General features: G+C 46.1%; 1 protein-coding gene across 7 annotated transcripts in view; it reads left to right on the forward strand.

Annotated features, from left to right (window-relative positions):
- The first annotated feature begins 4,906 nt into the window (after nt 1-4,906).
- The window catches only part of PCBP2 (poly(rC) binding protein 2), a 28,817-nt gene continuing 7,506 nt past the window's right edge, over nt 4,907-26,217 (forward strand). Inside the window, exons 1-11 of one of the 7 annotated variants that reach the window (XM_040425806.1) lie at nt 4,912-5,341; nt 11,373-11,517; nt 13,446-13,502; nt 14,866-14,982; nt 15,090-15,221; nt 15,528-15,656; nt 17,136-17,210; nt 19,592-19,693; nt 21,915-21,956; nt 22,252-22,327; nt 24,796-24,851. In XM_040425806.1, coding sequence (XP_040281740.1) covers nt 11,449-11,517; nt 13,446-13,502; nt 14,866-14,982; nt 15,090-15,221; nt 15,528-15,656; nt 17,136-17,210; nt 19,592-19,693; nt 21,915-21,956; nt 22,252-22,327; nt 24,796-24,851 — 855 coding nt within the window. In that variant the 5' untranslated portion in view covers nt 4,912-5,341; nt 11,373-11,448. Of the gene's footprint in view, nt 5,342-11,372; nt 11,518-13,445; nt 13,503-14,865; nt 14,983-15,089; nt 15,222-15,527; nt 15,657-17,135; nt 17,211-19,591; nt 19,694-21,914; nt 21,957-22,251; nt 22,328-24,795; nt 24,852-26,217 lie in introns of all 7 variants that reach the window. The other 6 variants (XM_040425810.1, XM_040425807.1, XM_040425808.1 and 3 more) reach the window with 6 other exon arrangements.

Below are 26,217 nucleotides of genomic sequence, written 5' to 3' on the forward strand. Positions count from 1 at the left end.
GTTGTACATAGTAATTAGATCTCCCCTCAGTCGTCTTTTTTTCTAAAGTGAATAACCCTAATGTTGATAATCTTTCAGGGTACTGTAGTTTCCCCATTCCAGTTATTACTTTAGTTGCCCTCCTCTGGACCCTCTCCAGCTCTGCTATGTATGCCTTGTTCACAGGAGCCCAGAACTGTACACAGTACTCCATGTGTGGTCTGACTAGTGACCATGTTCTTATGACGGGCATCTATGCCTCTTTTGATGCAACCGATTATCTTATTGGCCTTGACAGCAGCTGCCTGACACTGGTTTTTGCAGCTTAGTTTGCTGTTTATTAAAATTCCTAGATCCTTTTCCATATCAGTGTTACCCAGTGTTTCACCATTTAGTATGTACGGGTGACTTGCATTATTCCTTCCTATGTGCATACCCTTACATTTGTCAGTGTTAAACCTCATCTGCCACTTATCTGCCCAAGCCTCCAATCTATCCAGATCCATCTGTAGCAGTATACTGTCCTCTTCCATGTTAATTACTTTACACAGTTTAGTGTCACCTGCAAAAAAGATTTTTTTACTGCGAAAGCCTTCTACAAGTTCATTAAAAAGGTTTTCCAGGTCTTTAATACTTATGACCTATCCTCTGGACAGGTCATCAGTATCTAATTGGTGGGGTCCAACATCTGGGACCCCCGCCAATCAGCTGTTTGAGAAGGCAGTGGCGCACTGTGAGCGCCCTGGCCTCCTCGCAGCTCACCAAGAACAGTGCTGTACATTGTATAGCGGATGTGCTTGGTATCGCAGCTCAGACCCCATTCACTTCTATGTGGCTGAGTTGTGCCTAGGCCATGTGAACGATGAACATGATGACAGGACTTTACATAAAGGCAGACCCTTCCCCCTCTCCGGTTTTGACGATCCTTTCTAAACAGACTGTAACCCTGTACATTTACCGCCCAGTCATAGCTATCATCCAGCCATGTCTCAGTTATTCCCACTATGTCATAGTCCTCCTCACACATCACTAATTCCAGTTCATCAGTTTAATTAGTCAGACTTCTGGGATTAGTATACATAAAAATTAAAGGGGTTGTCTCACTTCAGTTAGGCTACTTTCACACTAGCGTTTTAGTTTTCCGGTTTTGAGATCAGTCATAGGGGCTCAATACCGAGAAAAACGCTTTCGTTTTGTCCCTATTCATTGTCAATGGGTACAAAACTGAACTAACCGAAACGGAGTGCACCAGAATGTATTCTGTTCCATTTAGTTGCGTTCCCATACCGGAGAACAAACCGCAACATGTTGTAGTTTGCTTTCCATGTTGTAGTTTGCTTGCGGAGCAAGACGGATCCTACATGACCCCCAATGCAAGTCAATAGGGACGGATCCGTTTTCTCCGACATAATCTGCCACAATAGAAAACGGATCCGTCCTCCATTGACTTTCAGTCGAGTTCATGACGGATCCGTCTTGGCTATGTTAAACATAATACAACCGGATCCATTCATAATGGATGCAGATGGTTGTAATATCAGTAACGGAAGCGTTTTTGCTGAACCCTGCTGGATCCAGCAAAAACTAGTGTGAAAGTAGCCTAAGTGGCATTTATCATATAGAGAAAGTTAATACAAGTCATTAATGTACTATGATTGTCCATATTGCTTCCTTTGCTGGCTGTATTCATTTTTCCATCACATTACACACTGCTTGTTTCCATGGTTACAGACCACTCTGCAATCCAGCAGTGGTGGTCGTGCTTGCACACTATAGAAAAAGTGTCAGCCTCTCTGGTGGCCGGAACCGTGGGAGCCTAAATAGGCTTTTACTTTTTCCTATAGTGTGCAAGCACGAACACCTCTGATGTATTACAGGGTGGTCTGTAACCATGGAAACGAGCAGTGTATAATGTGATGGAAACATGAATCCAGCCAGCACAGGAAGCAATATGGATAATAATATATTAGTAAGTGGCTTGTATTAACTTTCTCTACGTGATAAATGCCACTTACTGAAGTGAGACAACCCCTTTAAATCTAATGGGGTCCGCATGCTACGGTTTTTGTCCGGCCGATTCTCCGCTTGCTTGCCGGGTAGCCTAAGAGGTTTATATACACTGAACAAAAATATAAACGCAACACTTTCGGTTTTGCTCCTATTTTGCATGAGCTGAACTTAAAGATCTGGAACAGTTTCTACATTCACAAAAGACCCATTACTCTCAAATATTGTTCACAAATCTGTGTTAGTGAGCACTTCTCCTTTGCCGAGATAATCCATCCCACCTCACAGGTGTGGCATATCAAGGTGCTGATTAGACAGCATGAATAATCGCACAGGTGTGCCTTAGACTGCCCACAATAAAAGTCCACTCTGAAATGTGCACAGTTTTGCCTTGCTGGGGGGGAATCAGAAAACCAACCATTCAGTATCTGCTGTGGCCACCATTTGCCTCACGCATTGCAACAAATCTCTGCCCCTTAAAGTTGATCAGGTTGTTGATTGTGGTCTGTGGAATGTTGGTCCACTCCTCTTCAATAGCTGTGCAAAGTTGCAGAATATTGGCAGGAACTGGAACACGCTGTCGTATACGCCGATCCAGAGCATCCCAAACATGCTCAATGGGTGACATGTCCGGTGAGTATGCTGGCCATGCAAGAACTGGGATGTTTTCAGCTTCCAGGAATTGTGCACAGATCCTTGCAATATGGGGCGTGCATTATCATGCTGCAACATGAGGTGATGGTCGTGGATGAATGGCACAACAACGGGCCTCAGGATCCCATCACGGTATCTCTGTGCATTCAAAATGCCATCAATAAAATGCACCTGTGTTCGTTGTTTATAACATGCACCTGCCCACACCATAATCCCACCGCCACCATGGGCCACTTGATCCACAACGTTGACGTCAGCAAACCGCTCACCCACATGACGCCACACACGCTGTCTGCCATCTGCCCTGAACAGTGAAAACCCGGTACTATCCGTGAACAGAACGCCTCTCCAACGTGCCAGACGCCATCGAATGTAAGCACTCAAGTCGGTTACGACGACAAACTGCAGCCAGGTCCAGACCCCGATGAGGACGACGAGCATGCAGATGAGCTTCCCTGAGACGGTTTCTGACAGTTTGTGCAGAAATTATTTGGTTATGCAAACCGACTGTTGCTGCCGCTGTCCGGGTGGCTGGTCTCAGACGATCATGGAGGTGAACATGCTGGATGTGGAGGTCCTGGACTGGTGTGGTGACACGTGGTCTGCGGTTGTGAGGCCGGTTGGATGTACTGCCAAATTCTCTTAAACACCTTTGGAGACGGCTTATGGTAGGGAAATAAAACATTCATTGCACGGGCAACAGCTCTGGCAGACATTCCTGACGTCAGCATGCCAATTGCACGCTTCCTCAAACATTAGCGACATCTGTGGCATTGTGCTGTGTGATCAAACTGCACATTTCAGAGTGGCCTTCTATTGTGGGCAGTCTAAGGCACATCTGTGCAATATTCATGCTGTCTAATCAGCACCTTGATATGCCACACCTGTGAGGTGGGATGGATTATCTCGGCAAAGGAGAAGTGCTCATTAACACAGATTTAGACAGATTTGTGAACAATATTTGAAAGTAATGGGTCTTTTGTGTATGTAGAAAATGTTTCAGATCTTTGAGTTCAGCTCATGCAAAATGTGAGCAAAACCAAAAGTGTTGCGTTTATATTTTTGCTCCAGATCTTAATAAGGTAATTTAAAGTCTAACCTATCCCCCCCCCCCAATGCCCAGGCCCCTAGTAGGGAGGACCGTCCCCATCGCTACCTGCTATTGGCTGCACCCCCACATTGACGGATGTTTTGACCCACGTGACAGGGAGATGCAGGGATCCAGAACGACGCAGGTGTATTGGGGGGGGGGGGGGGGAATATTTTAGACTTTGGACAACCCCCTTTAATAAGAGACGACTGGAGGACATAAAATGGCATCTATTGATGGCCACCACAGAGGGACACATTTTTCGGTCAATATATCGTGCAGCATCGTGGTATATGGTTATAATGGGACTGTATTTTTTGCCATGGTATTGCTGGCCACGCCTACTTGTATTGCCTCACCTACAACGTGATGCCATATTTACGTTTTTTTCCAGGACCACTTTGAGCTCCCACTCTGCCCCTGGTGCAGCCTGTCCCTACAGTACAGCCAGTTCTTGAGCCACTAACGCTCTAATCTCCCGCTACCCTTCTGGCGAGGCTCGCGGTACCGGTAGTATTTCCGAGAGTCCTACGTCTGAGGTCCTTGTCCTGAAATGTAGTATTTTCTGAAACTCTACCTGTACATAGAAGTCACCAGTGCAGGAATAATAGGTCACTGCTGAACCACAATACGTAATTGTGCAGCATATGACATATTCTAGGTCTACATTTAGCCCCCATTTGTCACACTCATGCAGCTCTCCTCTGTCATGGCTGCCTGGAAAGTCCAGTCAGATAACACAAGAGCCGCTTCCTCTTCCTAACGTGGGACAGAACTGACAGGCAAATGACTGAGCAGAAGCCACACGTGCGTCCTCCCACAGCTGAGCTACTGCGTCTCCGTCAGCCATCTTGGAACGTTCCCTGACACGCCTCCTCGGACGCCGGAAGTGCCCCGGCAGCCATTTTGTCTCCCTCTCATCGTTGCCCAGGCACAGCCATCTTAGACAATCATTGAATGAAAACAAAATCACAACTGCTGAATAACGCGTTAAAACCGCTAAATAATCCTATCTACGCGCCGCCGCGATAGAAAAATAACCGCCGTTTTCCTCGTCGGCAGCGTATAACGGTTAATCAGAAAAGCGCGTCATTTCTTGGCGCCATGTTAGTACTCGCCGAAAAGGGGGTGTACCAGCATGGCGCCCGCGGGCCCTCCCCTCGCATCGCGGTAAGAGGAGACGTGGGTAACCGGCATGTTCCACCGCACACAAGGGACGACGCTGCGCCACTTCCCTCAGAAGCCGCGAGCCCTTCGGAGTCGAGACTTCGCTCCTTTACTCTGGTCTACGCCCCCTGGAGGCCATTTCTGACAGGCGCTCCCTTCCCGGCTTCCGGTGAGGGCGGGTTGATAGCTGCCCGCGCCTCCTCTCCACCTCCCAGACCAGCAGAGGCAGCAGCAGAAGCCGCAGCTCCCGCCAGCCCCTCCCGCCGTCGCCATTCCTCGCCCGCCCGGCTCTCTCCTTCCCTCCCTCCCCGGGGCCCCTCGCCTCCGGATCGCTCCTTCCTCCCCATTCCTCCCTTGTTTTTCCTCCCCCTCTCTTCCCTTCCCCGGTCTCTCCGCACATCCCGTCCTCTCGGCGGTCACCTCTTGTCCCGTGTAACTCGGAAGGTAAGTCCCGGAGGCCGCGCTCGGGCTTTGTTATTGAGCTGTGGCTGACTAGGCCGAGACTTATTGTAGTGACTGCTCCATGTGAGGCGCTGAGTATGGCCGCCTCCTGTTAACCCCCTCTCCACCGCCAGTGACCATGTGACCGGCCTGCACCTCCATATGGCGGGTGATGCCCCCCCCCCCCCCCCCCCCATGACTGTGTATCTCTGAGACCTGGGGACTCCTGCTGGGTAATGTCGCAGCTGCCTGTCCTGTGGCGCTCCTGTGTGAGGAGAAACTACTGTGCCTCAGGGCTGGAGATCTAGGTGATGTATACAGGCTGGCGGGGCTGGGGAATGTGCCCTTTGCACATTCTTATATCAGGGGTGAGACAACCTTACTGATTGCCCCCAGTCTTGCTGGGTTGCTTGTGCCCACATGTGAGGTGTTAGTGCCACACAACTTTGCCACCCAGTCTGGGGGGGGGGGGTACTAATTGCCATATGCCTGTCAGTTTTTGCAGGGCCAGGCCATTTGGGCATACAGAGGTCCCCACTGGGCGTCTACCTGATGTTCTGCCCTATGGTGAGCCATTAGAAAGTGCTGATAAATGGTGCGACTTCTGGGCCCCAGCCCTTCTGTCGAGGGCCTCTTAATGCCAGTAAGCGGCCTAATTGCATTAGGGAATCTTTATCTGCGCAGCATATGGCGATACAATCAATGAGCCCTCCTCGTCACCCGGGCTCCTCTCTTGGAGCCAGAATGGAGGTCAGTGGGGTGACTTTTGGGTTGACCTCTGAGTTTGGAGACCCTTGTACCGGCCATGGCGTGCTGTGGTGAGCAGGTCACAAGGACTGGTTAGCCTGCAGGCGCTCTGGCCCGGCTCCAGCTTTCTCATGCTATATCTGGACCTAGTTCCAGGCAGAATGTATAGTGATTGATGGCTGGCACGCACCAGGGCATGAAAGGGGTTTGTGCCGCTTTGTCATCGGATAGGATTCCACCTGCCTTGTCTTAGGCTGAGGTTTAGGGTGGGCTGGAGGGCAGCAGGTGGCTGTAATATGACCGGGGTCTCTGATGGGACGCATTGTCTGTGTGGAATGTGATGCTATAAGTGACCCCGGCCAGCTGCCATGAATGGTGACACTGGGACCTGCACGGAGAGTCCACTGCTCAGTGTCCTGTCCACAATAGACATCTTCATTGGTGGCTGTGTATGGTTCCACTTGTGCACCACTAGAAGATACTTTGTTGCTGATGAAGATCTCCGTCCGCTCCTCTAACCTTGGGCGGGTCGTCTCTGTTCACATCTGCGTTAGTTGCTCCCTCGCAGATTTCATCCCTCTTGACAAGAAAGCTAGCACTTCATACAGCCCTTGACACTTCAGGGGTACGTAACCGAGTCTGGGGGTCCGTCGGGTGTTGCTGGGATCCAGTTTTGACAGATCTGATAAAGCTTTGCCATTGTAAACATAAGACACAACGTAGAGGGGAGCAGAGCCTTAAAGGGGTTGTCCACTCCTTTTTATGTTGATGGCTTATTCTCAGGATACGCCATTAATATCTGCTCGGTAGGGGTCCAACGCCCTGCACCCCACCCATCTGCAATTTCGGAGAAGCTCTGGTGCCAGAATGACACGGCTCCATCCATTGTGCAGTGGCCGGAGCTGGTTACTGCAGCGCTGCTCCCACCGGACGGTATGGGAGCATTAAGTGTCATGGAAAGATTTGCATGTCTTCCATGTTCTGGTTCACAATTGGGAAAGTGACCTAAATGCACATAGATCTGACATGGGAACAGGTATGCACCCTGGAAGAATCTTGTAGAAGTTTGGTCAGATACCTTTTGTCGTTTGTAAGTATGAATGAAACCTAAACCGTTTCCATATAATGTGGTTTTCTGTCATAACCAAAAGCATTCCAACAGGGGGCATTTTTTGCATGCTGCCTGGTAGGGTTGTTCCTGCTGATTGAAGGTGTTGCCCACATGGCATGGACCTGTCAGTTGTACACATTCATTAGACTCTGTACAGTATGGTCTTCATTAGCTTAGTCCCCTGCACGGTACTAGACCCGCGCTGTGCGCCCGTACCCGAAGAGGATTCCTGTCTCTTGAAAATTGGGGTCTGCAATCCTGAGACAATTTAATCTTTATGCAAATGAGGGATTCAGTGCGCCATGTTAATCCCCTGCCACTTCCAGCTCCGCCACGCTGCCCCTCCCTACTGGTGCCATTCACTAGGCTGCAGTGATGACATGGCCTCGTGCCGTTATACCCCTGAGGCCAGTGACTGGCTGCAGCAGTAATCATATGGGTGGTGGATAACCGGGGGCCTATGGCTTATTTCTTCATATCAAACTGTTCAGTTATCTCAGAAATCCCTTCATAAGCCAAAATTAGGATTAGCTCTAAAGAGTAAATCTTCACATGCAGTTTTTTTTTCTAAAATCTGTGACCCAATTATGTATGGCCCAGATTTACAGTGTGAGAATTCTGACACATTAGATGTCTGTAAGCCACACTTGCCAGTCTTAATGGTATGAGCTGACCCCCATGTCATGTGTATAATGGGGGGGGGAGAAGAATTGTGCAGTTTGATTGTATGCTTGGGAGATGGGTCGTTGCCAGAAGAGGTTAAAAAAAAAAAATCACGACTCCTCGCCCTTCAAACCCCCTCCTCCATGCTACCCGCTAGGCACACAGGAAATGGCTTGGGCTGCCAGTCACTGGTCAGTAGTTATCCGGCCATTAGTAAGAGGTCTGAGAAGAACCTGCTGTTTATGCACTCCTCTAATGGTCTACAGTGGCTCCAAAGATTGAGCTTTACAGTAATCCGTACACTGGGGCTCTGCCAGTATGGCCCCCAGGACAGGACAGACCTTGGCTGGCTGCTGCGTATTTGTATTGAGCTCATAGTATGTTGTCTGTCAGGGTTACAGTTATGGATCATCTAGCCCCCAATATCAGATTGGCGGGGGTCTGACCTCTGGCTCCTGTGTTGATCAGCCTTTTGAAGCGGTGCAGGTTTGGTGGTTCACCTGCACAGTCTACATGTAGGGAAGTTACAACAGTTTGGGTACTGGGTGCAGGTAAACGATGAAGAGGATGCAGTGCTGGCATGGATGCCGTGACCCCTCAGACAGCTGATTGGTGCCAGTTAGACCCCCGCCAATCTGATATTGATGACCTATCTTGGGGGCGGAGTAGGTCGCCCATATCTGTAGCCTTTTAATCACTTTGTATTAAGCAAACCCTTCTACGTAAGCTCAGCCCTTGTACACTTGGGGGAGGTTTTCGTGCTCGGATAAGTGGCATAGTCAGTGCTAAGTGATATTTTAGGAATCTATTAGGGCCGTGTGGCTTTTGTCATCCAGTGTGACGTGTGAAGCCTGGCAGTGTATGGTCTTGTGTTCTGGTCGGCCATCATGACATACAGTAGTCACCATGCAGCCATCGGCACAAAGCTTCATCTTTAATCAGATTTCATAGAGCTTTTTGTTCATTTACTGTACGGCTGTGCTGCAGAGAACAAAGCCGCCCCTGTTCTCCATAGTCAGCAGCATTTTAAGAGAATTTAATCTGCTACTTCATAGTCTGAACATTGTGACCCGAGAACTTGGGTAGATCCGGCATTCTTATGCTTTCATAAGCCTCATTCATTATTTATCAGCGTGAGCGGTCTGCTGATGGAAAGAAGCCTCGCTCCCTCGTATCCCAGTCTGGGGCTGGTACACGGCAGCCATTCCTAAAGTAACGGGCTGTAACCTATAACTGACAGACCACAGGCCAGTACCTGGTTGTCAGAGGAGGTGAATCTGGAGAATCATCTCCTCTGTGTGGCACCTCAGAGACCCATAGGTCGCTGTTTACATTGGTACATTCACTGCACAGAAACTATTTTTGGTGTCTGCTAAAAGACAAGCTCCCCCCTGTTGGGCGCTTGCTGGCACCTTTTTACACTTGCTGATTATTGAACAGTTTCTGCAAACTCTTATCCCCTGATTATCTGTGTAGAAGGGCTTTTATATGTGAATTCTGTCCTGAGTGATGCACCTACAAGACGTGCCGTGATGCTTTTCTGCTGCGCCCACTTATGTTGGTCTCTGTCGTGTGTGAATTTCCCCTATGTACATCCTGCGCGGTGCCAAACCACTAAAGACAGGCTACAGGTCTGATGGAGCATGCCCTCACATCCATGATTGAGAGAATTGCAAATTTCTGGATACTTCAGGAAGTGCTCCATGAAAATGTCCAGAAACAGTGCTTTAATTTCAGTTTTGATATATTAGTATTGAGATTGTTACAGGGTGTTCTCATCTTATAAGGCGGTGGTGACTGATCTGCCATCAGTTTACACTCAATGGGCTCGATGTTGGTCCAAGAGATCGGACCCGTGATCCTAAGAATAATGCCTCCATGGTCCTGGTGATGGCGCTGCATGACCACTTCTTTCTCCCCCCATGCATGATGGTGCTTCTGTGTGTGCAGAGAGCTGCAGCCTCCCTTCACCTCAAGGCGGCCGGCCACACTGAAGTTAAAAAATAAATACTGTGGACCCCCACTGATCCTGGTATATCTTAGCAATAAAATGAGTACCCCTTTTTAGCGGGGTATTCCTATCTGGGACACTGATGTCATATCACTAGGATATGTGAGCAATGTCTGATGGGTGCAGGTCCCGCCTCTGAGACCCGCTCCTATTTGACGTTGATGGCATACCGTAGGGATGTGCAATACCAATGATTACCTTTTTTTTTTATCTGTAAAAATAGGAATGGAGCAGATTTACCTTTAAAAACTTTTTACATTTACCTTTATTCTTATTCGTCCACACCCCCCAAGGAGACTTCAACATGTTATGGTTAGATTGGCTTACTGTCTGTGGGGCCGTAATAGTAAGCCGTGGCAGGCTTCCATGAAAGCCATACTGCTCCCGTGGCATGGCCTCTTGCTTAAATGGCTGCCCTCATATATTGTAAATGAGCTTTTAGGAGCAGTACAACCTGATCTATGGTGGCCTTGTATTGGTTAAATTTAAATGCTGCTTGCCCTGACCATCACAATACATGTCTTCCCCTTGAGTTAGGGATCACTTAGACGACTATGTGTTTTGTTGTCTGCAAATTGCGGATCTGCAGGAGACAGATGCCGGCCTGTGTGCGTTCTGCAATTTGCGGACCGCACACAGCTGTCACACTCATAGAAAATGTCTACAAGAATAGGACATAATCTATTTTTTTTTTTTTTTTTTTTTGTGGGGCTGGGGAATGGAACAACCGATGCGGACAGCACACACGGGTGCGGAACAAAACATACGGCCATCTGAATGAGCCTTATGAGGGAGCTCATCCCAGATGAGACCTCTTATGGCGGTGACATCCAATACAGACTTTCAGACCATTGATCCTTCAGAGATTTTTGACAATTTCCTGTAACCAGCTGAGGGTCTCTTGGGTCTTCATCGTGGAATTTGTCATTTCCACAGAAAAGGTAGCTCTGTGTGCTGCACTTAATGTAATTAATTTAAAATAAAAATTCCTGCCATTTTTGACTGGATCAAGGTTCCAAGTGCGACATCTAATGAAGCAGGATACCGGACCTGCAGATGGCGGGAAAGATGGTGGTTTAGTGTGTGGTAAAAAAAAAAACCGTGTGTGTGCTTTCACATGGCAGGGTGTGGTCTGTGAAATGTTACCTGTATGGACCGATGGTACCCTATACTACATAGTACTCACAGCATTGTTTGAGCATGGGACAATAGACCAGTGTCCGGCTGGAACTCGAGGCATCCTAAATCACGAATGCAGTGAGTTTGGGGCCGATGAACAGCGATCAGTCTGGGAAACCAGGCCGCCACACAGACCGGACATGGCTGTGTGAAAGCAGCTTTAGCCATTCATTCGCTGGTTGTGTGGGAAACTGAGTGTTTATGAAGCAATCGAATATTGAATCCTATTCATATGCAGCTGTATCTTCAGCGCTCCCTACTATACACAGCCACAACTTTAAGTGTGTGTTTTTGTTTTTTTTAAATCTTTTCTTCCTTTCCAGTTGTCATCTCCTGTGACCAAAGACTGCATTGTTCATCGTCTGGCTGTTGCCCTGATATACCAGGCCTCATCTCATCATGGACACTGGTGTTATTGAAGGAGGCCTGAACGTCACCCTCACAATCAGACTGCTGATGCATGGCAAGGTATATACATTATTTTGAAGATGGTTGGGGATGTATTGGGTGTTTTAACCAATGTAGTTTTTAGTACATGCCTGTGTAACCTGTAAATGGTTATTTCAAAGGAAGCTGTCCTGACCGGTGGTCTTACTGCCTCAGGTCCCTTTCCTGATACCTGCTGTGGCTTAGATGGGGGTTGTCAAACTAAGTACCCCCTCCCTCTTGTGAAGTCCATATGTCTCTCTTAGGCCATATGGACAGCCACCATTTAATTACAACTGACAGGGCTTTTTTTGTGCTGCAACAGATTGCAATCACTATTTACCCAGGCATCAGATTCCATCTTCATTGATGGCTAGACTGAGAACACTCAATTTCCTTTTTACTTATTGTTTTGTGTACTCTACACATTACTGCAATGCCACAATCTACAGTCACTTAAGTGTGGTTGATTCATTACAGTATTTCCTGTTTATAGGAGGATGTCAGACCGCTGGGGCCCCCACATTCAGGAAAACCAGGGGCCTGTGTTCCCGTACTTGAATTGGAGCAGCATGTATGATAGTCTCTCCCCACGGGAACACAGATCAGCGATCTTGAAGTGTGGGAGGCCCAAGTCATCCTGTGGATGAGTTTTGTACAACCCCTTTAAGGTGTCTTCATCTTTACTTCAGTGTTCCAAAACGTAGTTTAACAGCAAAGTATTGTGTAGACGACTCAGGTATAGTTTATTTAAGGCTACTTTCACACTAGTGTTTTTCTGGATCCGGTAGAGTTCAGCAAAAACGCTTCCATTACTGATAATGCAACCATCTGCATCTCTTATGAATGGATCCGGTTGTATTATCTGTAACATAGCAAAGATCGGATCCGTCATGAACTCCATTGAAAGTCATTGGGGGATGGACACGTTTTCAATTGTCTGACAAAACTGATCAGTCTCCATTGACTTGCATTGTGGGTCATGACTGATCCGTCTTGCTCCGCATCCCAGGATAGAAAGCATGCTGCGGTTTGCTCTCTGGTATGAGAACGGAATGCATTTTGGAGCATTCCGTTCTGTTAAGTTATGTTTTGTCCCCATTTACAATGAATGGGGACAAAACAGAAGCGTTTTTCGGTATTGAGACCCTGACTGATTTCAATACAGGAAAATAACGCTAGTGTGAAAGTAGCCTTAGCATTAGTTTTCAGTTTGACAAAGTCCTGGGTTAGACACATAGAGGATACCACAGACACCATTGGTTTGCTGTCATGGTGTTTTTGCTTGTGAAGAATAAAGCTCCATGCAGCATTATTCGTTCAGTAAAATCTGACAATTCTAATGCACTTGAACACAGCCTAAAAGAAAAATGGTGCTGGTTAGGGCCAAACTGGACAAACTTTGTTCTTGGAGCCTTAAATGACCAGCTTTAGTGCTGCATCCACCTGACTTGAGGAGGACCAATGGCAATATTTGGTCATGTCCCTCTTGTGTGGGCTGTTCATCAGGAACAAAAATACTCATTGCCCTGTCTAAGCATGCCACCCGACACCTGCGCAATCGCTCAACTGTTGGGTGATGGCTTTTCATGTGGCCTAAAAAATGTTGATGGCACATTGCACTGTGTAAATGTGGCATGTGCCACCAACAGTATATATACTGAATGGGTCCAAATGATCATCGAAAGTCCATCTCTCATTCACTTTGCATTGGGCAGCAGGAAAAACAATTGGCAATTCACTTGTATATCGTTGATGGGTGCTCGTTCTGGGATAAAATTGCCCTGTGCAAAAGGAGGTAATAGTTAGTGGGCACTTCCCCTGAGCTTTCATCTGGTGCTGAATGCAGTGGGATATCAAGCAGAACTTGGGTGCAAGAACTGTATATATGCAACTAGTCTTGACAAACCCAAATTCAGAATTTCCTTAAATGTATATATGGCATCAACTTGGATTTCCTTGTCTTTCAGGAAGTTGGTAGCATCATTGGAAAGAAAGGAGAGTCTGTTAAAAAGATGCGTGAAGAGGTAAGTTTGTCCTAATCGTAAGATGTGGTATTGCCACAAGTGTCACCATCTGAAGCCATGTCCTGTGGTTCACAAGTTGGAATGTGACAAAGCAGTGTGATGGGGGCAGGGATTTTGCCACTCATGTGCAGGAACACTACATTCAGCCGTCTCTCAACTTTAAACGGTTAAGGGCTGGGAGAAATGAACTGGCTACATGGCAAATGTTGACACTTTGTAATAGTGCTCTTTAAACCATCCTTCTCATATTTCTATAGCAAGTATATGACTTGTAGTGTATTCACACAGCCATGTCTGTTTTGCAGACCGCAAAACAGACACCAGCTGTGTGCACCCCACATCTCGGTGTGGACCCATTGACTTCCCGTGTGCTTTCAGGTCCATACAGCCGTGCTGCAGGAGATAGGACATGTCCTGTCTTTGGCGCATGTGGATCGTGGACTCCCTTTTTAAGTTAATGGGTCCGCACACTGGTGGGGGGTGAACACTGCCATTGTTCTTGTTTTACAGATCCCTAGTTTCCGGTCTGCAAATGTTCCGGTCTTGTTAATGCACCCTTAGATATTTGCATCCTGCCCTCTCCTGCTCCTCACCAATCGGCATTCTGTGTCCAGGTAGCTTGCCAAGGTCAAGGTGCTGGTAGTTGCAGTCAGTGATGCTGTAGGCTTGTAGCATCTGAGGATAGCGGGCACGAGCACTGACCAGTCTCCTCCTGAGCTTCATGCCTGGGAAACTTGGACGCTCCCATGGCTCTCAATCCATTTTGGTGATATTGGCACAGGATCAGGGTGTTTGTTGCGTGCCACCTTCTCCAGATTTGAATCCAAGCCAGCTGCGTAAGAGGTGCATGTGCTCTCTATTCCCTACATATCGGGAACCCGAGCAATCCACATCCAGCTTGCGCAGCTTTTTGGTAGTTAAGTTTGGAGGTTTTTTATTTTTGTGTGTTTCAGCGATGCACCAGGTTATTGCAGATGGTGATACATGTATAACTTCATCTTGTAAATACCACTTAAATTTGACAGTATATTTGGTCACCTTAATCCCTGTGGTCCTACATGGTGAGATAGCTGAATTGAGCAGCTATGGATGAATGTTATTTTTTTTGTGACTGAACACGTTGTCAAATGATGTGTAAAAGGGTTTAGTGCTGCCAGACCCACTGATTGCAGTCTGGAAGACAAACGCACTTTTTGGAGACTTTATCTTTCCTTGTTAAAATGTTTCATCTAGTTTGAAACGGCGTTCTGAATCCTTTCATGTACTATTTGCACACCCCCCCCCCCCCCCACAATCACATTCTGTTTGCTCAGTGCTGAGTTTATTTAGCGTTGCTCTCAAGTCTTTATTTCTTACTTTACAGAGTGGGGCACGGATAAACATCTCAGAAGGCAATTGCCCTGAACGTATTATCACATTAGCGGGCCCAACAAATGCCATTTTCAAAGCATTTTCAATGATTATTGATAAACTGGAAGAGGTAAGAGGACTGAGAACTAGATCTTCTGCTAGGAGATGCTGGAAAATTTTTATATATTTTTTTTTTTTTGTTCTAGGAGACTAATTTTCATTAACTATTTTGCTTAGGATATCAGCAGCTCCATGACCAACAGTACAGCATCCAGCAAACCACCAGTTACTCTGCGTCTGGTAGTTCCTGCAAGCCAATGTGGATCCCTAATTGGAAAAGGAGGCTGTAAAATAAAGGAAATCAGAGAGGTCAGTTTTGTATCGCTTCATGGGAACACTGTGCCCATTTGCCCCCCGCATAGTATCGAACACATTCCCCTGTCTTACAACTAAATATTAAAGTGGGTCTGTCAGATGACTATGCTACCCCTAAAGAGCTGTGGGAGTGCTCCCTTCATAAACGGGGGAATGACAACTAGCGGTCCACTGTATTTTACATCTCCAGTTAGTGCAAACTATGCCTTCTCACATAGGGTAGCTTATTCAGCTAACAGATCTGCTGTAAATGTAACAAATCCCTTTATGTTAAGTTCTGTGTGTTTTTGTCTTTTACAGAGCACCGGGGCTCAGGTACAAGTTGCAGGAGATATGCTGCCTAATTCCACAGAGCGTGCTATCACTATTGCTGGTATTCCGCAGTCCATCATAGAGTGCGTCAAGCAGATCTGTGTGGTAATGCTAGAGGTGAGTATTCTGTGGATGCTCTGACTTTGCAAACATGAGTATCATGCAATTTAGGGCTTGGGGGAGGTTTCTCAAACCTCAATCAGTGCGTGGGCCCATGTTTCCAAAGAGATTTTGCAACTTTTTAGTGGTTATGTGCCCCTCGCCACTTTGAAAATATACTGGCCCAGGGCATTTTATTATACCTGAAAACTACGCTAGCTGCCAAGAATTCAGTTGTAGTGCGTGCACATAGTATGTGACGCATCCGATTCCATGACTGGAAGATTGACTGGCGTACAAAACGCTGATCTTAATAAGGGCTCATTCAGACGGCCGTATGCTGCCTGCAAAAATGCGGCTCTGTTTTTTTTATTTTATTTTTGCGTACAGTTCAGCATGTCTGCAAAAAAAAATTGCATTCCATTTTTTTGCTGACCCATAGACTTCAATGGGGCCATGTCCTGATTTTCACTGACAGTATAGGACATGTTTCATTTGTTTTGCTGAGCCGTGCAAAGGAAGAAAAGGTCCCATAGAAATGAATGGGACAGCATCTGATCCGCAAAAAAAACATCCGCATTTTTGCGGACAGCATACGGCTGTCTGAATGAGCCCTAAATGTCTCCTTTACTCTCCAGTCTCCATCCTTAACCTCTAGTATCCCAGCACCGTACATGTACGGCAGAAGGATGGAATTTAAATATTGTGCCCACTTGGTGCCATAATAGCTGTGTCTCTGCTGTTTCAAACAGCAGAGGCTCGGGGTTAATGTCTGTGACCAGAGAGAATGCAGATTGCAGAGATTAAACCCTTTTTAGATGTCGTGGTCAAATGTGTTGATGGCATCTAAATGCTGGAAAGCCCAGAAGTGTGCACTTCCAGGCCTACTCCCCCAATCACTGCAGTTACTTTGCTCTAATGCACTGGGTCTCTGACGAGACCAGCATTTCAGAGCTCCTGTTCCCCTAGAGGCCTGCAGGTGGCAGGGCACTATAGGATAACAGCAAACAAGGCTTACATTGTAGCTTTGAACTACAATGTAAGCTAAGAGCGATCTGAAGACCAGATTGCATATTCTAGCCACGTCCCAAAGTGCCTGAACAATTAAAATATAAAAATATTTATCCCATATTGGGGGGTGCTGATTCATCATTTTTTGTTCCCATTGCTTCACTTTACAAAAAAAACACTCCAAAATAGTATCTCTTAAAAACTAGAGGTCGTCCTTAAAAAATTGAGACACCCCTCCCCAGCTCTGTAGACAGCTATAAAAAAAAAAGTAATAAGTTTCTTAGTTTTAAAACTATATAAAAATGGTGTCCTTGTAATTGTGCTGACCAAGAGAACGAAAGTAACAGGTCTGTTTTACTGCCTAGGGAATGCCATAGAGATAAAACTGGTGGAATTGCGTGTTTTTTTTTTTTTTTTTTTTTGTCCTCAACAGAGATTTTGATTCAAAGTAAATATGTTTGTTTTTTTTTTTTTTTTTTTTTTTAGTCTCCTCCCAAGGGGGTTACCATCCCATACCGGCCCAAGCCCTCCAGTTCTCCTGTGATATTTGCCGGTGGTCAGGTAAGTCCTTGCAAGTTTATTTCTGCTTTCAACATATATGGTGTGCTTGTTATGTCCCACTATCGGGCTTTGCACATGATCTGTGACAAATGCTTGCCTGTGAATCCTACATTGGTGACTAGAAATAACTTTCCAATTCATACACTCCCCAGAGGAGCTTGCCTGTGGCACAGATTATATGTTGGGGTTTGATTATTGAAACTGTTGCAGAACAAAGTGCATTGTGGTGCTCTTCCAGATTGGCTGTGTGCTGCTATTTGGAACCTCCAAATGGTGCTATATTTTCCACTAGTAGCAATGGTGCTCCACAATACAAGAGTTATTATGGATTATAGGAAACTGTGTATTGTGGATTCATTCCATATGGTCATGACCAATGGGCGTAAGAGTTGTCCAGAATTGGGAAGACATGACTGTTTTATTCATAAAACGGCTCCGTTGAAGTAAATGGGCTGAGTTCTAATACTCCTCACAACATGTAGATGGGTGCAATGCTGTTTATAAAAAAAAAGCAGCCATCTTTTTCTAGTCCTGGACAGCCCCTCTAAAATACACTGCCCCATAGATGTAACACAAGGCTTCTCTGCACTGTCTCCCCACTCGTTCTCCCCCAGGCCTGCAATGCTCCACTGACCTCCCTTGCGGCAAATATCCGACTTCACATTGCTGCGGCCAATCGCTGGCCCCCGGATGTTTACAGCAAGGGAAGCCCAGTGCAACATTGTGGCTGGGAAAGCGGGTAATCAAGCTTTCCTTTACAGGTCCAGCCAACTAGCGGGTTTGCCAAAAACCCACCATTCTGCCACAACCCCTCAAAGTTTTCAATAAGCTGCTGAGTGCTGACCTGGCTCTACAGTTTGTTTAAACTGATCTATCCTCTGGATAGATCATCAGCATCTGATCGGCGTGGGTCAGACACCCGGGACCCCCGCTGTTCAGTTGTTTGCCGCAGGCCCAGTGACGTCACGACTAGTATCAATGGCCTGGGCGCGGCTAAGCTCTGTTCGTTGATACTAGTCGTGATGTCACTGGGCCTGCAGTAAAGAGCGAGAAGGCCGGAGCGCTGCTGCCTTCTCAAACAGCTGATCGGCGGGGGTCCCGGGTGTTGGACCCCCGCCGATCAGATGGTCTATCCAGAGGATAGATCATCAGTTTTTAAACAAACTGCAGAACCCCTTTTAACATTATGTATGTAAAGTTCTACACAAACTACACAAATGATAAGATCTAAACCTAAGGAACCAAGAAGCATGTTTAACTTGTCTACAAAGAAACCATTACTGGGGTGCAGATTCTCACTGTTTAAAGGGTGGATACACATGGTTACATCTGTTGAAGATGCAGCCTGAGCCATGCACCACCATGAAAATCTGTCATTTGAAGAAAAGCAATTCTAAGGCAGACACAAAACCTTCATTGGGCTGGTTATTTTGGAAACGCCTTAACTGTAAAAGTTCTTGAGCATACCCAGTTCCTGTGGTCTATGCATAAACCTTTGGCTTCCAAAAATCTACCTACTTTACGGGATTTAAGCTGTTAGGCAGTCAGTGTATGTAAAGATTCTGCGCGTGCCGAGCTGATGCCTCACCTTTTTGGACAAAGTGTAAGTGTCTCTGATAGAAGTGCCTGCCTGAAAGTCTTCATTTTCAGTTTGTGGCTTTCCCCACAATCTGGGTTGTAACCATGGATCCAAAATGACTTCTTAGTGTATTACATCTGAAGTTGAGCAAGTTAGTGATTATGAGAAACCTAGTTGATGGCAAGTGGTTTATTAATCCGAAATGCCACGTATACTGCAAGCTGTAAAAATGTCCACATACACCATACTGCTACCTTGAGGCACTTGCATTGCATTTTGGCAGGATCAGTACTTGTCATTTAGTGATCTCTTAAGAGAATAAACACTCTTCTTTTCCTCCTGCTACTATTCAGGTCCCATGCAGCTCATGTTGCACCCTGTGTATAAATGTTTAGTATTTTTGGCAGTAGTGAAGCAACAGTAATGGCCCTTTTTACTATAGGTCTGCTCTTGATTGGACCTTAAGCCAACCCAATCATTATGATTTTGATTCAGTACTGTAATCTGTTAGTGGAATAACTTTCTTTTATTTTACAGAGATCATAGTTATAATTTGGTATATTTGTAATGATGGAATGTACTTGGGGCATGGGCAGTGCCTGCAGTTCACTGTACGTTCAGTGACATGTTTTAGTGTGAGTGAAATGGGTGGAAGGAAGAGTAAAACTGTAGCCTCATTTTGGATCCATGACCCAACTTGCTCCTCATGTTTTCGGTGTAGTGGTTGGGTTATCATGTCTGAGGACTGAGGCTGTGACTTTTATCAGAGATGACTGAACACCATTTTCGCTTTGTTCAACAGGTGTCGCGCCAGGCCGGAGGGCATGCATGTGAGACTGACCTGTGGGAGGGGCGGAGGTCCCACACAGGGGGAGTCTCCCTAGATGCTGTGGATCTCCACGGGGTAGGTCCTGATATTTTATCACTTTATATCTACCCCTTTCTTCATGTCACTTTTTTTTTTTCTCCCCCTTAAGCCCTTTTAATATAGATTGAAAACGTATTTGCTGCAGCGCGCTAAATATGGGCAGCTGAAATAAAAAATCTGTTCTGGGCCTTGGCCTTTATCTCAGATCATGTGCAGTCTTCTGATATTGTTGCTAAATAAAGACTATGCTATAGGTGACTGACTGACTATTTGTTCTAACTCCCTCATTAAGGGCTCATTCAGATGACCGTAGTGTTTGCAGACCGAACATGGCCGGTCGTCTGAATTCCTGTTGTCCACGATTGCAGACAAGAATAGGACATTTCTCTTTTTTGCGGGGCCGCGGAACAGAACTACTTATGTGGACAGAGCGCGTTGTGCTGTCCGACTCTTTAGCGGCCCCTTTGAAATGAATGGGTCTGCACCTGTTATGCAAAATTGCAGATGCAGACTTACTCATAAGGTTTCCTGAATGAGCCCTACTGTGCAGGTTATTTCAGTAGAGGGGCTGCTGGACACATCTGATTTATTTGTTCCTCTCTACATTTGTCTGTTAATCTGTCTTTGGATCCAAAGTCTTTATAAACCTGCTTTTGACAGAACGGCTGCAGATCTTTTAAAGGGGTTGTCCATTACTACATAATTTCTAACAGGCGCTGGCAGTCTGCCTCCCCTACCAAAGGGATAATCATGCGGTCCAGAGTTTTTCTTCTTTCTAACGTGGGCATGGTCGCCTAATCCTCTTCAGCGGTGTCTTGTCCACTAGAGCTGCGTCGCCAATGAAGTCAGTGGTTGGCTGAAGAGGGTCTGCACCATGCCTGGGAGGAAGAAAACAAACCCTGGAACAGAAGGTGGAGGGCCAGAGCAGCGGCGTGGGGGGGGGTTGGGGGGGGCAGTTAAGTACGATCCTTTGGGTAGGGGAGGCAGACTTCTGGCACCTGTTTAAAGGGCTTCTGTCACCCCACTAAAGTGATTTTATTTTATTTTTTTTGGGCTAGTTAAATTTAGTTATATAGCGATATATGAAAATATAATTGTGTTCCTTACTTTGATCCAGCAGTTTATTCAAAAAACGAAGTTTTATCATATGCAAATTCGGTCTCTACCAGCAAGTAGGGCGGCTACTTGCTGGTAGCTGCTGCAGAAATCCGCCCCCTCTTGTTGTTTGACAGGGCCAGCCGGGATCTCCTCCTCCAGCCAGCCCTGTCGGCGTTTCAAAAATCGCGCGCCTGTGTTGAATCGGCGCAGGCGCTCTGAGATGAGGAGGCTCGTCTCCTCAGAACTCCCTCAGTGCGCCTGCGCCGATGACGTCTTCTATTTCGGTGATGTCATCGGCGCAGGCGCACTGAAGGGGTTCTGAGGAGACGAGCCTCCTCATCTCAGAGCGCCTGCGCCGATTCAACACAGGCGCGCGATTTTTGAAACGCCGACAGGGCTGGCTGGAGGAGGAGATCCCGGCTGGCCCTGTCAAACAAGAGGGGGCGGATTTCTGCAGCAGCTACCAGCAAGTAGCCGCCCTACTTGCTGGTAGAGACCGAATTTGCATATGATAAAACTTCGTTTTTTGAATAAACTGCTGGATCAAAGTAAGGAACACAATTATATTTTCATATATCGCTATATAACTAAATTTAACTAGCCCCAAAAAAAAAATCACTTTAGTGGGGTGACAGAAGCCCTTTAAATACTTTGCTTCAAAGTCTTCATTATAGTTTTATGCAGCTGTTAATGAAGATGTGACTGCTCCGTTTCGCCTTTCCACCACCCTATACTCTGTGGATCCGTACCCTGCGTGCTGGAAACGTTAACCAGAGCCAATGAAACCCGACAGTGCAGAGTGCTGAGACGTGCTGCTGCACAATCGTATTTTGAGCCAGTGCTTTAGGTTCCCTTTTAAGACCATGCATCTTTGTGAAATGGCGTAGGCACCACTGTACCTTGTATTTTCTGACCGCCGGTTGGGAAAAAATCATGTGTCCAGCTCAAATGCAGAGCAAGTGTCAATTTTTGATTGCACAATTAATTCATTTGGTTTGGATGTCTTGTGTCTAAGCGAACTGTTCTAGCTCTGTCTGTCGGGTCTTATCCCAGTTTTGGCCTCCAGCTGTTGTCTTGCCTGGCTGTCACTTGCATTCACACTTTCAGTTTTCTGGCTGTCACAGGGGTTTAATAGGACTACTTTTAATCCTTTTTATAGGCCTACACCATTCAAGGACAGTATGCCATTCCTCAGCCTGATGTAAGTGTGCTTTTGCTTTTTCTCTTACTTTGGTTGTAGTTGACTGTTTCACACTAAACTGTCTTCCTGTTTGCTCTCTCCTGCTATGCTCATGGTGTGCCCCAGCCATATGCTTCTGCTCAGGACAGTTTTGCACTGTTCTCTAATGTTGTGTCTTTTATAACTAATACTTCTGCTAAGTCTGTTTTTTACCTGTCTCACCTGGAATCCATGCTGTGCACATTGTTCACATTACCAGCTATCTAATTCATTTGCCTTGCACCTATGTAGAACGGCTTTATTTTTTCTTCTTCAGCTGACCAAGTTACACCAACTGGCAATGCAGCAGTCTCACTTCCCTATGTCCCATAGTGGCAACACCGGATTCAGTGGTAAGGAATCTACGCTTGCCCCCTTTTTTCAGTTTAGATGGCCACATAGCTCACTGCCTGCTTTGTAACATACTACAAGTCAAAAAATAAAAACCCTCTTTGAAAACTCCCTCTTTTCCAGTGCCATGGTCCTGCTGGACTGGAAGTGGTGGGGAACTGTTCTTGGGCACAAGACCACTGCAGTCACTCAGTGGCCTAAGCGATCATGTGGCAAAGAGCAAATCATTGCTGAGTTTCAGCAGTGACATGCTGTTCTTGCATGTGTGACCACTGAGGCAATGATCTTGTGACAAAACTGGTTCTTGTCACTTGTGGTTTGGCAGGAACTGTGGCTCTGGAACTGCAGTGGTCTTGAATGGTAAGTGAGGGTTTTTATTTTTGAAGACACTGCTGCCTGTCTGTCTTTTTAATTAGGCAGGACAATCACTTTTTTACGGCCTCTTTCACACGAGCGTGTCCGGATGCGTTGCGGCAAAACCGCGCGAGTAGGTACGCAATTGCAGTCAGTTTTGATTGCTTTCCGTTCAGTTTTTATCGCGCGAGTGCAATGCGTTTTGCACGTGCGTGATAAAAATCTGAATGTGGTACCCAGACCTGAACTTCTTCACAAGTTCAGGTTTGGGTTCAAGGTTGTTTAGATTGTATTTCCCCTGGGCTGGAGGGGTTAAAAAAAATAATTTAACTCGCCTTAATCCACTTGTTCGCGCAGCCGGCATCTCTTCTGTCTTCATCTGTGAGGAATAGGACCTTTGACGTCACTGCGTTCATCACATGATCCATCACCATGGTGATGGATCATGTGATGAGCGTAGTGACGTCATCAAAGGTCCTATTCCTCTCAGATGAAGACAGAAGAGATGCCGGCTGCGCGAACAAGTGGATTAAGGTGAGTTAAAAAATTTGTTTTAACCCCTACAGCCCTATTTTACTTAGCATTCTGTATTCAGAATGCTATTTTCCCTTATAACAGTGTTATAAGGGGAAATAATAATCGCGTCCCCATCCTGATCGTCTCCTAGCAACCGTGCGTGAAAAACATACAAAATAGAGCTTGCTGCGATTTTCACGCAACGCACAAGTGATGCGTGAAAATCACCGCTCATGTGCACAGCCCCATAGAAATTAATGGGTCCGGATTCAGTGCAATGCGTTCCACTCATGCATTGCACCCGCGCTGAAAACTCGCCATTGTGAAAGGGGCCTAAATGTTTCCATGGAATTGTGTACAATTTCACCCCCCTTTCCTAGAGTGCAAGAACTGCCACAGATGCTGGACTGCAGGGTGGTCATAAAAAAAAAATTAATCCAACCAGTAAGAGGCAATATGGACAATCGCAATACATTAGTAAATGCTCAACCATGATAAATGCCACTTGCTAAAGTGAGAGAACCCTTTTTATAGGGTTTTTTTTGGGGACTCAGCGGGTACTGAAAACCTGCCTTAATTGCACATCACACTTGGAGGAACTTCTTAATATACTTAACACTCTGAAGTTGTGTTGAGTGGCCTCCAAGGAAACCAGTTTCGTGACGCTTTTCTGAAAAATCCAGCTTCCTCTGACATTGCGTAGTTTACCAAGTTTTGTGGCCTGGACTATGGCCCAGACTTCACTTCCACTGTGGTTAGTGACAGAAATATTCATCTCCCAGGAGCAGTTGCAGGCTTCTGCATAAATCACTGAGAGGAATTGCTCTGCCCTTGTCCACATTGGAAGTGACGTCCTGTCCATGGCCCAGGCCAGAAACCTTGTAATAAACGTGATTTGAGGAAGCAGTATTTTCAGAAGGGGGGGGGGGGGGGGGGGGGAGCTGATCCGCGCAGCTTCAGAAATAAGTATTTTACCAATCGGTTTGTTTTAAGGTGGCTTTGCAGGATCACGAGAACCCAGTAGAACCCTTTAACACCCCTGGAAACTAAATAGCTGGGAGTTGGAGGCTTGTACTGGTGACTTATGTGCTACTGGTTTTTGCTTTCCTGCAGACTGGTCTTTAATCCACTGCAGTCTTCACACTTTACTGGTAATATCTGCTCTTTTAGACAGTTCTCCAGCGTTCTGGCCCAAATGCATGAGGAAGTTGCTAAAATGGTTGAGAAGGCTTTTAAGAGTATTATGTGCAGGGTGTGAACAGAGCAGGAAGCCTGTGAGGTGAAGCTTCAGCTAATGGCTACAGAGCAGTAAGTGATGTCAGGCACGTCATTTTGGCTGTCTCTTATAGAGCCCTATAGTATTCGTAAAACATGGGTAACGGGGATAGTAAAACTGTACCTACTGCAGTCTTGTCTGGGTAAGTAATTCTAACTGAATTACTTTAGTGATAACACTTCTGGATGCCTTTTGCAGTACTATTCAACACTGCTACACAACAAACTACTCTAGACACATTTTATATGCAAACATTTGTGTGGGGGGGGGGGGGGGGGGGAATCGGCTTTTGAACAAACTAACAATTTTTTTTATTTATTCTAGGAGGTATTGATGCTTCAGCTCAGACAACCTCTCATGAACTCACCATTCCAAACGATGTACGTACTAAAGCTCCGAGATGGACTGTCATGTTTGCATAGATAAAAAAAAAAAACACTGGCTGCTTAAGGGTACTTTCACACTAGCGTTTTTTCTTTTCTGGCATAGAGTTCCGTCCTAGGGGCTCTATACCGGAAAATAACTGATCAGTTTTATCCCCATGCATTCTGAATCCGTTCAGGATGTCTTCAGTTCAGTCTTTTTGACTGTTCACGACTGAGATACCGCAGCATGCTATGGTTTTATCTCCGGCCAAAAATCCGGAACACATTTTTTCCATAGGAATGTATTAGTGCCGGATCAGGCATTCAAAATACTACAATGCCGGATCCATCCTTCCAGTCTGCGCATGCGCCGACTGAAAAAAATAAATGCCAACTTTCCGGATGACACTAATGTATGGAAGTACCTGGCAGAGACTTGATAAGTTGCTGTACTGGAAAAAGGAAGTGTAATTTATAGACATATTCAAGTGAAAAAAAATTATATCTCACCTAAAGAATTATTAGGAACACTTGTTCTATTTCTCATTAATGCAATTATCTAGTGAAACCAATCACATGGCAGTTGCTTCAATGCATTTAGGAGTGTGGTCCTGGTCAAGACAATCTCCTGAACTCCAAACTGAATGTCAGAATGGGAAAGAAAGGTGATTTAAGCAATTTTGAGCGTGGCATGGTTGTTGGTGCCAGACGGGCCGGTCTGAGTATTTCACAATCTGCTCAGTTACTGGGATTTTCACGCACAACCATTTCTAGGGTTTACAAAGAATGGTGTGAAAAGGGAAAAACATCCAGTATGCGGCCATCCTGTGGGCAAAAATGCCTTGTGGATGCTAGAGGTCAGAGGAGAATGGGCCGACTGATTCAAGCTGATAGAAGAGCAACGTTGACTGAAATAACCACTCGTTACAACCGAGGTATGCAGCAAAGCATTTGTGAAGCCACAACACGCACAACCTTGAGGCGGATGGGCTACAACAGCAGAAGACCCCACCGGGTACCACTCATCTCCACTACAAATAGGAAAAAGAGGCTACAATTTGCACGAGCTCACCAAAATTGGACTGTTGAAGACTGGAAAAATGTTGCCTGGTCGAGTCTAGATTTCTGTTGAGACATTCAAATGGTAGAGTCCGAATTTGGCGTAAACAGAATGAGAACATGTATCCATCCTCTGATGGCTACTTCCAGCAGGATAATGCACCATGTCACAAAGCTTGAATCATTTCAAATTGCTTTCTTGAACATGACAATGAGTTCACTGTACTAAAATGGCCCCCACAGTCACCAGATCTCAACCCAATAGAGCATCTTTGGGATGTGGTGGAACGGGAGCTTCGTGCCCTGGATGTGCATCCCTCAA

Source organism: Bufo bufo, chromosome 3 (assembly GCF_905171765.1).
Source record: "Bufo bufo chromosome 3, aBufBuf1.1, whole genome shotgun sequence".
Taxonomy (NCBI): domain Eukaryota; kingdom Metazoa; phylum Chordata; class Amphibia; order Anura; family Bufonidae; genus Bufo; species Bufo bufo.